Source organism: Sus scrofa, chromosome 14, assembly GCF_000003025.6.
Source record: "Sus scrofa isolate TJ Tabasco breed Duroc chromosome 14, Sscrofa11.1, whole genome shotgun sequence".
Classification (NCBI taxonomy): Eukaryota; Metazoa; Chordata; class Mammalia; order Artiodactyla; family Suidae; genus Sus; species Sus scrofa.
Genome location: NC_010456.5, coordinates 107962526 through 107975781, shown reverse-complemented (window position 1 = coordinate 107975781; position 13256 = coordinate 107962526). Strand labels below are relative to the sequence as shown.

The 13256-nt window shown below is 38.3% G+C and overlaps 1 protein-coding gene across 1 annotated transcript in view; it reads left to right on the top strand.

Moving 5' to 3' along the window:
* Positions 1-10327, top strand: part of TM9SF3 (transmembrane 9 superfamily member 3) — a 67995-nt gene extending 57668 nt beyond the window's left edge. The window contains exon 15 of the mRNA XM_005671366.2: positions 6126-10327. Coding sequence (XP_005671423.1) covers positions 6126-6193 — 68 coding nt within the window. The 3' untranslated portion in view covers positions 6194-10327. The remainder of the gene's footprint in view (positions 1-6125) is intronic.

Genomic DNA, 13256 nt, shown 5'->3' with positions numbered 1-13256 from the left:
AGGTCTGTGAGTAGTGGTAAGAGGTAGCCAGTTACATGGGAGATTGGTGGGGAATTTCTGGGATGAGCTGGACTTTGAGGGCCAGTCAGTCCTGATGGTGAATCACGGTGCCCCTGCTTAATAGCCACCTTACTCCCATCAAATTATTTTGCCTTTCTTCCTCAGCATTCTCATTACAGAAGTAATACCTGCCTCGCAGGGTTGTGATGAGGGGTCATTGATTCATTGTGGGTTAACATCAGGTGGACGACAGTTGCTCAGTGAGTGCTGGCTGCTGCTGTTACTGGGCTGACGAGGGCCAAGAGTCTTGGGCTGTCCTACTCTTCTGGGGTTGTGTCTTTGTTTCTGTAATTTCTTTGGGTGTCTACACGTTGTGTTTTCACCTCAGAGCAATTTCATGACAGAGTCCCAGCCAGAGGTACCTTAAGGAAAACATGTACAGTAATTTACTTCTTTTCTGGTTCAGGTTTTTAACCAGTAAATGAGGCTAATTCCCTAGTTACCTAATAGAAATGAAGTCAAATTTAAGGACTAATCACTATGGAAACATTTCCAGATGGTGTATAATTCAGACCCTCTCTTCTCTGCCTGCCATTCTTTTTTTTTTTTTTTTTCTTTTTAGGGCCACACCTGAGGCATATGGAGATTCCCAGGCTAGGGGTGGAATCAGAGCTGTAGCCACTTGCATGCGCCACAGTCACAGCAACATGGGATCTGAGCTGCAACTGCAACCTACTGCACAGCTCACAGCAATGCTGGGTCCTTAACCCGCCTATCAAGGCCAGGGATCGAACCTGTAACCTCGTGGTTACCAGTTGGATCAGTTTCTGCTGCACCACAATGGGAAGTCCAACTTTTTTTTTTTCTTTTTTTTAAATATATTTTTGCCTTTAGCTACAGGGTGGGCAATAGAATAAGGAAGACAGAATAATCTTGTTAAAAGCTAGGTCCTGGTGTGACATTTGTGGACCTCCTTAGGGTACCAACACTGTTTTTTCCCCCATCAAAAGAATCTGTTCCACAGATTGGTGGTTGCCAGAGGTCGAGTTGGTCAAAAGGTACAAACTCCCAATTATAAGATGAGTAAGTTCTGGAGATGTGATGTACAGTATGGTGATTAGGTTAAATAAGACCATATTGCATATTTGAAAGTTGTTGAGTGATTAGATGTTAAAAGTTCTTATCACAAGAAAAAAAAAAAAGCCTGGTAACTATGTGAGGTGATAGTTGTTATTAACAAAATTTATTGTTGTGATTATTTCACAATCTATACATATATCAAGTCATTATGGTATACACCTTAAACTAACAGTGTTATCTGTCAGGTTAAAAAAAGAGTCTGTTGTATTCATGTCTACCATGTGTACCACCATCGTGCACACACACATACAAATGACACTGACAGGAGTTCCCATCGTGGCGCAGTGGAAATGAATCCTACTAGGAACCATGAGGTTGCAGGTTCGATCCCTGGCCTTGCTCAGTGCGTTAAGGATCCAGCCTTGCCATGAGCTGTGGTGTAGGTCGCAGATGCGGCTCGGACCTGGTGTTGCTGTGGCTCTGGTGTAGGCTGGTGGCTACAGCTCCGATTAGACCTCTAGCTTGGGAACCTCCATGTGCCACTGGTGTGGCCCTAAAAAAGACAAAAGACCCCCCCCCACTGATGGTAAAATAGTAAAACTAATTCCACCAGCTCTAAGGGAAGACAGTTTTCTGTATTATAGTTACATGTTTTATTTATAGCTGCTGTGATAACTGTTACCTCAGATAATTAATTAATTGAGGGAAAGATGGATAGGAGCTGAAGGTTAAAACTAGGTATGTGTTATGTAGGAATAACCTATCCCTGGGCAGTGAGAATTTTCTCTTAGTATTATAGTATTATTGGCCAGCTTTCCTTCAGAATATTGCTGCTCAGATTCCTCTTTGTTGAATCTGAGATCTTTCTTGATTATCATCAGCAATCAATGAGACACGGAGTCCTGGGATTGTGCAGAAGGTTACTTTTTTTTTCTTCTTGAATGTCTCTATAATGTGATCTTAGCAAGACCAGAAGAGGTAATATCTTGACATTTACAAAGAAAATGGAGAGTATTTAGCTGAATTTTTTGAGTGCTTTTCCTGTTGAAATTTCATCTTGCTGCCTGACAGTCTTGGCACATTTATAGTTCCCTGCTGTTCTGGCAGCGTCCCAACATTTAGTCTCTAATAGGTTTATATGCCTTCAGTGCTAATCTATTTTTAGGGGGAAGGGGAAACAGTCACACTGGAAATGATTAAAATGTCATCATAATACAAAAATATACATACTCACTAGGATATGTTGCTAAAATCCTTTTTCAGGCAGTAATTGAAAGAAAAATATTTGTTTTTTTTTATGCAGAAAAAAGATAATTATGTTAAGGTGGGAAACGATTTTTATAGTTTTTAGATTTTAAACATAGCATTTTAGTTTTAAGGAAATTAAGTTTAAAAAAAAATTATTTCCAGAGTTCTCATTGTGGCCCAGTTGGTTAAGGACCTGACATGGTCTCTGTGAGGTTGTGAGTTCTATCCCTGGCCTCACTCAGCGGGTTAAGGATCTGGCATTGCCACAAGCTGCAGCATAGGTCACAGATGTGGCTCAGATCTGGTTTTCCCTGGTTGTGGCATAGGCCCCACCTGCAGCTCCAATTCAACCCCTAGACTGGAACCTCCACATGCTGCAGGTGCAGCCATAAAAAGAAAAAAAAGTATATCATTTCCAAGACATTTACTTTTCCTAGAGAGCGTGTTTGGTGTCTTCCTTTTATAAAGTTGTATTTTTATAAGCTTATTATTGAGATACTCATATAAGATTAGGAATAGTGATTCTCTCAGTTTACATTGTTTTGCTTTTAAGCATATTTCTGCTCAAAAGGGAACAATGTTTTATAAGTCTGAAAAATTGGATTTGGTTATTGGACTAGTGTTATATTAGACCAGTTAAATTTTTGACTCTAGTTAATATAGATATTTTTATGTTATAAGAATTCAGGTTTATTTTTATAAAATTGAATGTTGTTTTCTCTTACCTTGTAAGGCTTGCATGTAACTATTTCAAAATGAATTGTCACTATTTTCAAGTGTAATGTAAATACTTCGTATTATAAAATATCTAGTATTGCAGAAATAATTAAAAATAGGTTTGCTTTGAGTGGGCTTTTGAAATATTTTCAATATTTAGTTACAGGTGTTTTCCTGTGGTGCAGCTGGTAAAGGATCTGGCCTTGTCACTGTAGCGGCTTGGGTTGCTCTGTCATGCATGTTCAATCCCTGGCCCAGGGAACTTTCACATGATGTGGCATGCCCCCCACCAAAAAATAACCCAAATATTTAATTCTAGGAAATTTTCAAATATATACAAAAAGAGAAACAATACTACCTATATAGGTAGTGAGTCCCCATGTACCTAACACACCTTAACATAAGTTTTTCAACTTGTAGCCAATTTTGTCTTAATTGTATACCCGCCTCACCTCCCTTTTTTCTGACATGACTGACCTCATGTCATTTTAACCATAAATATTTCAGGGTGTGTGTATGTGTGTGTACAACGTGCAATGCTTATATGCTATAAGTATACAACTGTAATATATAACTATATTATATACTGTATATTTTTGTATATACATATATAATTTCTGGGGTTTTTTTGGTGTGTGTGTCTTTTTGTCTTTTTAGGGCCACACCCGCAGCATATGGAGGTTCCTTAGGCTAGGGGTCCAGTCAGAGCTGTAGCTGCCAGCCTACGCCACAGCCACAGCAATGCCAGATCCGAGCCACATCTGCAACCTACACCACAGCTTATGGCAACGCCAGGTCCTTAACCCACTGAGCAAGGCCAGGAATTGAACCCACATCCTCATGGATACTAGTCAGGTTTGTTTCCGCTAAGGGGGCCACAGTGGGAACTCCAATGCCAGATCCTTTAATCCACTGTGCTGGGCCAGAGATCAGACCCACGCCTCTGCAGTGACTCAAACCACCACAGTCAGGTTCTTAATCTAGTGCACCACAGCAGGAAATCCATTATACTTTCTTAATATACTCAAATACTCAGTATTCAAATTTAACCTGCATATCCTTATTTCTCTTTAATACTGTTTGTTCACATCAGGATTCGGTTAAGGTCCATGATTGCTTGCTTAAGCTGTCTTTTAAGGATCTTTTAATCTATTGATGTTTGCTGTCTTTTCCTTTGCATTTATTTAGGAACCTTGGGTTTTGGTTGGTTTGTTCATTTTAATTCCTGTAGGGTTTTTCACACTCTGGATTTTCCTGATTATAACCCTGAGATGTTGTTTAATGTTTCTCCAGGTGCTTCCCTCCATATTTCCTATAAAGTAGTATTTAGATATATAGGCTTGATCATACACCAGTATACTTGTCCAGTAATACTTAACAGGTGGCTTGTAAATTTTCATCAGGCAGCATTTATTTATTATTTATGTATGTATGTATGTATGTATTTATTTATTTTTGTCTTTTTGCCATTTCTTGAGCTGCTCCCACGGCATATGGAAGCTACAGCTCCGATTGGACCCTTAGCCACCGGCCTATGCCAGAGCCACAGCAACGCGGGATCCGAGCCGTGTCTGCCACCTACACCACAGCTCACAGCAACGCCGGATCCTTACCCCACTGAGCATGCCAGGGATCGAACCCTCAACCTCATGGTTCCTAGTCGGATTCGTTAACCACTGAGCCTCGACAGGAACTCCCAGGCAGCGTTTAATATCTGGTTGTCTCTGTGAGGTTAACAGCCATTGATAATTATTGCCTAGCTCAAATAACTCATTACTGATTCTAATGTTCTAATTCTGTTGTTCCTTTTGTATTTATTAGCTAAGCAGCTAATAAATATAGTTTCTAAGGAGAAATTTCATCTCATCAACTATTTGGTTACCTTGAAGTACAGTTCATATACCTATAGGAAAGGAAAAAGAAACTTGCTTTTTGTCTTGCATACTCCAGTTGGGTGAAGATGGCCAATTAGGGTTGTGTGTGTGTATCATTAATACTTTTAGACTTTGAATAATGGGTTTAGATGGTACATTCCTAAATCCAATGGAGAATCTTTTCTATGACATGAATGACCAGCTATCTTGTTCTAAAGGTCCCTTAGTATTTGCACTAAAGAACTATCAGTTCATTCATTCATTCAACAAACATTAAGTAGTCAATACTCAAACACTCTTTTATGCATAGGAGACAATTTTTTTTTTTTTTTCTTTTTGTCTTTTTGCCATTTTCTTGGGCCACTCCCACGGCATATGGAGTTCCCAGGCTAGGGGTCGAATCAGAGCTGTAGCCACCAGCCTACGCCAGAGCCACAGCAACTCGGTATCCGAGCCACATCTGCGACCTACACCACAGCTCACAGCAACGCCAGATCCTTAACCCACTGAGCAAGGCCAGGGGTCGAACCCTCAACCTCATGGTTCCTGGTCAGATTCATTAACCACTGAGCCGCTAGGGAACTCCAGGAGACACTTAATTTAACAAAACAGGCAAAAATACTCTTGACCTACTTACCTGTCTCAACCATTCCCTTAAATACCTCCCTTTCTACCAACCATAGAACTTCTACAATTTAAATATGAAAAAAAAGTAGCCGTCAGAAATGCCTCCTCTTTAGAGCTTCCAGTGACATTTGGTTCTCAGTCCTTCCCTAAAAGAATCCCCAGTTCCTTCTTACTTACTTATCCATAAGGTATAATGTATTCAGGGAACATGTTAATACTGTTTTAATGACCTAGAATAATCTGTGCTCAAATTTTAAAAAGACATTTTTTCATTTAACTAACTTTTGTCATTCTCAAATTATTCTTTATAAGAGATTATTTTAATTCATGTAGTTCATAATTCATGTAACGATTGATACTTAATTCTAAAAATATTACATCAGGTCAAACTTGGTGTATAATAGTAGGTGATTTGCAAAACAGATGACTTAGTTTTAATAAGTTCGGAGAGGATACTAACGTAAAGATGTTATCTTGGAAAAATAACAACTTTCCAGAGCAGAGATCATTTATTGTTCGTAAATGATGGATACTGCTCTTTATGTGTATGTTTCAAAACTTCTTATTTTATCTTTACAGGAGCAATTGGTTACATGGGAACAAGTGCCTTTGTCCGAAAAATCTATACTAATGTGAAAATTGACTAAAGACCCACGAAAACCTGGAACTTCGGATCAATTTCTCTTTCACAGGGATGGAACTTGCACAGCAAAAAGAGCGCAAGAAGAGATTTGGGCTTTAACACTGGGTACTTTGTGGGTCTCTCTTTCATGGATGGCTTAAAGTAACATCTATTTCCATTGATCCTAGGTTCTTACTGACTGCTTTCTCCAACTGTTCACAGCAAATGCTTGGATTTTATGCAGTAGGCATTGCTACAGTACATGGCTAATCTTCCCAAAAACTAGCTCATTAAAGATGAAATAGACCAGCTCTCTTCAGTGAAGAGGACAAATAGTTTATTTAAAGCATTTGTTCCAATAAAATAAATAGAGGGAAACTTGGATGCTAAAATTACACGAGTAGAAATCTTCCTGGCGCTAGTGTTTCTATGTTATTGAAAAATGATGTTCCAGAAAGATTACTTTTTTCTCTTATTTTTACTGCCATCATCAACCTTTTGTGGGACATTTTTATATACTGAACCTGGGTTCTTTTTTGACCTACCTTTTTTTTTTTTTTTTTTTCCCCAATTCAGTTGCATCCTTTTTTTTTTAAAGAGAGAATTTAAAAATATTAAATCCTGCATGTAATATATCTGCTGTCATCTTAGTTGGACCAACTTCCCATTTATTTATCGTAAAACTATCCAGTTACATCTTAATTCCATCCAAAGAAGATACAGTCTGAAGATAGAGGTGTACTCTCTACAATGCAGTTTACTGTACAGTTAGAAAGCAAAGTGTTAAATGGAGAAGATATTTGTTTTTATTAAACATTTTGAGATTTAGATAAACTACATTTTAACTGAATGTCTAAAGTGATTATCTACCCCCTCCCCCCAAGTTAGTCTTACATCTTTTTTTGGGGTTTGAATGAAGGTTTTACATAAGAAATTATTAAAAACAGGGGGTGGGTGATAAATGTATATAACATTAAATAATGTAACGTAGGTGTAGATTCCCAAATGCATTTGGATGTACAGATTGATTACGGAATACTTTTTTCTGATGATGATGGGTGTAGAAACGTGTGAATTTGGGTGGCTTTTTACATCTTGCCTACCACTGCATGAAACATTGGGGTTTCTTCAAAATGTGTGTGTCATGCTTCTTTTGGGAGGGGGGATTGTTTTCTTCTGTTTTTTTTTTTGTTGTTGTTTGTTTTTTTGTTTTTGGTTTTTTTCCTGAGACTCCTGCAGGAGCTAAATTTGTAATTTAGAAACATTTAATTTTGTTAATCCTGTCTGGGGCACTTAAGTAACATCTAAAGCATTACTGCTTTAGAATGTTAAAATAAAATTTCCTGACCAAGTCGTTTTGTGAAAATACATGTGTTTGCAATTTGAAGATATCTTTTCAAAAGGCAATATTACTGAATGCAATTTTTAAGACTATACCGTAAACCATGCTTTTCTAATACAGGGGACCTGCACTTTAAAATCCCCGAACTTGCTTACATCAAGATTATCCAGTATAGTCACAAAGTGAGTGACAAGTCCTTTGAATGAAATTGTGGCACAAAATCTATATAGGTTGGTGTACCATGGAAAGTGGGGCTGGGTAGAAGTAGTTAGCTTAGTATGGGATGAGCAAATAAAGGTTACAGTTTTCTAAGAGAAGTAATTTTAATTTTTAATACATTTTTCTGGAACTGCCCATAATGTGAAATTTTCCTAGAACCATTGAGTTTCTAGTTTAATAGTTTGCTATGCAAATGACCACCTAAAACAATACTGTATATTGGTATTTTTAGAAAGACTCAAAACAGCTGTAGTTAAACCTTAATGTGAAACTCATACCATTCATAATTACATAAGGTATTTTCATTACAAAATAGGTTTCTATAAATTAATAGGCTCTGTATCCTATCTTGTAGCATGCAAGGAATGTGTAGGGTGAAAAGTTGAATTTCTTATTACTTATGTATGACTGATATGAACAAACAGGAGTTTGATCAGAAGCTGTAGGTAAATCCTCTTCTTCAAGCCAAAATGTCATATGAAGTGTAATCTACTGGATCTCCCATTTTCTCTTCCTTCTCACGCCTGCTTTTAAGATCTTATAAGAAAAGGAAAAGTCAGTACTTAATGACTTATGGGACTTTTAAACTACATGAAAGTACTTATAAGAACATAAAGTCTCTCTGATAGAGTGTAAATTGCATGGCAGGCTTCTAAATAAAATGAAATTTGGTTTTCATGAATCTTACAGGTAAGATGTAGGGCTTTAAAAGAATGAATAGTTTAGCTGCTTTCAGGTACACCAATTCTTTTACTAAATTGATCTCTTATTTGATGTCTTTTGGAATCTTCAGTGAAAAACAATTTTCTAATTTCTAAATACATTAAGAGCTCCATTAAAATGAGTATAAATCACCCTGAAAAGTCCTTTAGAAAATATGTATTGTTTTATGGCTTCATAGAGGGGCTGAGAGAGAGAGAGCGAGAGAGAGAGTGTGTGTGTGTGTCTGAAGAAGATGTAATCCGCAAGTAGTTTAGCTCCCTAGCTCTCAGTCATAGAAGAGTAAAATATAATGTTATTTAAGTTAATTAGAGGGTAGGGTTTTCCCATATAAATGCCTTTTGTCTTTCATTTGTTAATATTTGCTCAACTTATCAGCGGATGCTTTGAACACTATCAAAACCTGAGGATAAACGTTCCCCTTGTATCTATAAGCACGCTTCTCCTGAAGTGTAGCTACATTAGTAATTGACACCGTTAATGCATATACCCTGGTACGAGAGTAGGATAAGGATAATGTAATGTCTGGAAGGATGGTAATGCATTCTTTAGTATATCATGTTGGACTCCCAGATTGTACTGCATTTGCACATAAATCAAGCCCCATACCCTTAGAATTTGTTATACTGTGGTGATATCGGAACCTAGTGAGTGGTACACTTGGGTGTTTTCCATGGAGAGTGGATGGACCTCTTTATAAAGGTGGTTGCTGCAAATTCCAGTTCTTCCAGAAGCCACTTTATTTAGGGTTTATCCACAAATTGTATTAATTTTAATAAAGCTTTTGTTTCCTAAATGTTTACTGACCACCTTATGCCAAATATCTTGCAAATAAATATTTTAAGATTTCCTGAATTTTTACAAATGTAAAAAAGAAAAATGTATTAATGTAATTTGTTCAGGAAAAGCTACATTCTGAAGGGCTTCTATATATGAATTCTGGGAAAGAAAAGCCTTTTTGTAATCTATACTCTGTAGTTCCATCTGGATTTTAAGTTTAGATTTCATCATGTCTTGGTGCCTCACTCTGTTGATTTATTGGCACTCATAATAAATAGGAGTAGTGACGTATGAAAACACAAGTATTCATTAATGTTTCATATCTTCATAAAATTGCATAGTTGTGAAGCTATATTTTATCTAAGACGTCAAAGAGATCAGAGAAGTGAAAATTTATAAAGACTGTTTGGAAGTGTGTACAGAAATAGAGTAGACTAGATGTAGAGGTAGGGTAGATCAGAAAGTTGATATTTTATAAGATTTAAATTCAGTATGCGGAAAACCTTTTTCTCCTATGAGCATTTTCTAAAAGCCATCTGATTTGACATTCTTATTAGAGCTGTAGGCAGAATTGTGCAAAGACAAACGTAAAAATTAAGTTTTTATTTCCCTGTATTAGGAAGTTGAAATAAACTGTTATGAAAAGTGTTTACTTTGAAGTATTGGTGACCAAGGCTTGCCAATAACTGACGGATAAAGCAGCATTCTGTGTGTTTACCCTAAGTCATCAGTTTAGGTCATTTGAAAGTTATCAACGTTATAAGTAAGAACTTGAGGAAGTAGCAGGACAAGCTGTTTGAAGGACAACAGAGTATCCTTGGAAAAGCAGCCCCACTTGGGCTTTTCAGCTGTGTCAAACATGAATCTAAATCCCCACAGAGTACGGACAATTGGTGACAGAGTTGGAAGGAAACAGTTACTGCTCAATGATTTCTTCCATTTTTGTACTCACCCTTGATTTGTGTAGGCCGTATTCCAGCTGGCTTTTTAGTGCTAGAAATTGAATACAGTAAATAATGTATCACATTTGAGGTTCTAACCTAGTCTGTTAATCTAACCGAAGTTGGATTTTTAAAAAGTAATAAAAAGTCAAATGTACTTCCCTTGGATGCTTTATTTCTTTACTTTTTGAAACAGGTAAACCAAGCATAAGGGATAACCTATTATTATTGGCACACATATGAAGAGATTACTAATAGCTTTCCACAATTAAATAAAGCAGGGGTCAGCAAACTTTCTGTAAAGAGCCCGATAGGAAATATTTGAGGCTCTGAGAGCGGTCCAGTCTCTGTCACAAATGCTCTCTCCTTGTAGCCCAACAGCCACAGGAGGCAGTACATCAACTAATGAGCAGGGCCGTGTTCCAATAAAACAACAAAAACAACCAGTGGGCGGGAGCCTGCTGACCCCTGAAACAAAGGCTTTAAAGTTGGAGATTTGGTTTTCCCAACTTTATAGTTTGAGAAAAAAATTAAATGTACAGAAAGTCAAAAGAGTGGTAAATGAAGATGGTTTGTCTTTTTAAGAAGTGATTTTTGATTATCACTCATTTGACTTTTTTTAATATACACGCTCTGACTCCCTGCATTCACACCCCACTAGCCTTGTGCCTGTCATTCTCCTAATTGATCCTACATCACATTTATCTAGTGCTTAACCACTGTTTCACAGCATTTTCGAGTATGGTTTCTCAAAAGTATCCTGTGAAGCTCGTAAGAAACATTTTATAGTTAAGAAAATAGAGCACCTACAGAGTCTCTTTATTTCTAGCCAGAAGTTATCAAAATCAGTTGACTGCTCTAACTGTAAAATGGGAATATCGCCTCTCCAGCCAATGGAGCAGATAATAAACACAGCAATCACACTGGAAATGAGTGTTCCATACCAACGGAAGGAATTATTTTTATTGTACTATGTGAAAATTAATGGTTAATTTCTCCAGGTCGTCTTTTCTTTTTTAAAATCTCCAGTTTTAACTAGTTAATTAAATTCTTGGTCAGCCTCCTTGGTTCTTCCTCGGATTTTATTACCAGCCTCAGTTGTCACCTATACTTGGCAGTTCTTGTTAGCCAAATAGTTTCAGTTGGTGTGAATTTGTGTTCCTTTTGATCGCTTTAGTGAACACTTGTTTGGTTGGAAAGCTAGGAGTGTTAGGGAACCTGTTACATAACCAGATTCAGGATTTCAAAGTGAGAACTATTTTATTAAGGAGCTGATTGACAGCTGAACATTAGAAAAAGGGGAGGGAATAAGTTTGCGTTGGGACGCGTGGAGTTGATAGTAATATGCTCTACAAATGTATTTCAAGGTATTTTCAAAGTCTGGCATGCTTAGGATGACAGAGTTTCACATTTTAAAAATGTGTGCTTGTTGGGAGAATTGGGTATAAGTCATTTGAACTGGCCACTGTCGCCGTTATTTTTAGTGGCTCAGTCTAAACCACTAAGATTATGGACTTAACCTTGGAGGTCCCTGAAGGGAAGAGAGAGTCTAGGGAGTAAGACATGGAAGGTGGTTTCCAAGTTGGAATGGGGTCTGACAGGTCTGCTGCAGGTTAGAGACCCAGAAGTGTAGGATAGATGTAGATAGGTAAGCGTCATAGGTGTGGTAGCTGCCGTAACGTTGGCATGAACATGCAGCCTGTGTGATTATGAAGTTGTCCCCGGCACGGACATGGAGGTGTGAGGCAGCAAGGCCCTGCTGGGATGGCTGCAAGGTGTTTAATGCAGCAAGAATGGAGAGATGGGGGTGGCAAGAGCTGGACTCCATGTGAAAGGATAGCCTGAGGGTGGATGGAGGGCCTGGTGTGCTACCCTCAGGGGCGCTGTGCAGAGGTTTCAGAGAGCCTTAGAAGGTTTTAAACAGCTTCTGAAAATTGTAACAGTATTAGGTATCTTAAAAACACAAAGGACCTTAGTGGTCAGTTAATATAAACAAAGAAATGAACCAGCAGATGAGAGTGCCCGGTTCATCCTGCGTTGGAGATGGTGGATAGTGGCACCAGGAGCAGAAAGCGGCCTCTCTGGAGTAGTTACCAAAGATAAGACATGGTGGACGCAGAGGCGCTTGTGAGCTACTGCAAGCGAGCTGCGTGAGTCTGGGCACAAGGCTATAGCTGGAATGAGTTGGATGGAGGACAGATATCGGACTAAAAAAAGGGGAAAGCTTGTACCCACTTGGAGGTTTTCCGCAAGACCGAGCTATGGGAAAGAAACCCAGGAATGTGATGATCAAACAAAGCTGAACAACTTGAGATTACTTTTATTCTAAGTCCATCTCTAGTTTTTTCATGAGATCCAAAGAAAAATGCCTTTTAGAAGTTCTTTGAACCCTGGTTAGCATTTAATATCTATATAAGTGGTAGGTGAATCAGAAACCATAGAACCGAGAAAAAATTTTAATCATCCCTTTTGATTATTCCGATATAAATTTTCTGTACTGTGACCCAAATATTTTGTTGATATTTGTTGTTTGATAGCCTTTTAAATACTGTTTAAACAGGGATTCTGACATAAAACTGTGCAGTTTGCTCATCCCGGAGCATGGCTACCTTCAAAATATTTGGGCAAAGATTGTTGGTGAGAAGCCTGGCAGCTACTCACCAGGTGGGGATTAGAGGCAATAAAAGCTTGTGCTTGCACAAGAGGTAGCCTGTAATGTCTGTTTTCCTGAGGAATTATCTGCTAATGAGGAGGCCAGTTGGCTGTTTGCCTAGTGCCATCTGGAGACCTGGAAGTGTCACAGAAGTTTGTTAGGCCTTTGAGATGATGACTCTGTGGACTTGTCCACCCACAGGTGATGCCCTTCACTGGGTTGAATGCAGAGACCTGTGGTGTTGGGTTTGGCTCCTTCTTCGTTCAGGCAGAAATGACATTCAACCCCTTCCCACACCTATTGCCTGTTTGATGGCCACTCCATCTTCCTTGCCATTTGGTGGCATCCGTTCCCCCAAGTTCCCTCCTCCCATCTGATAGTTCCTAACCAGATATTTTTGCCCAATTTGGCTCTATCCTGTATGTGCCCATTT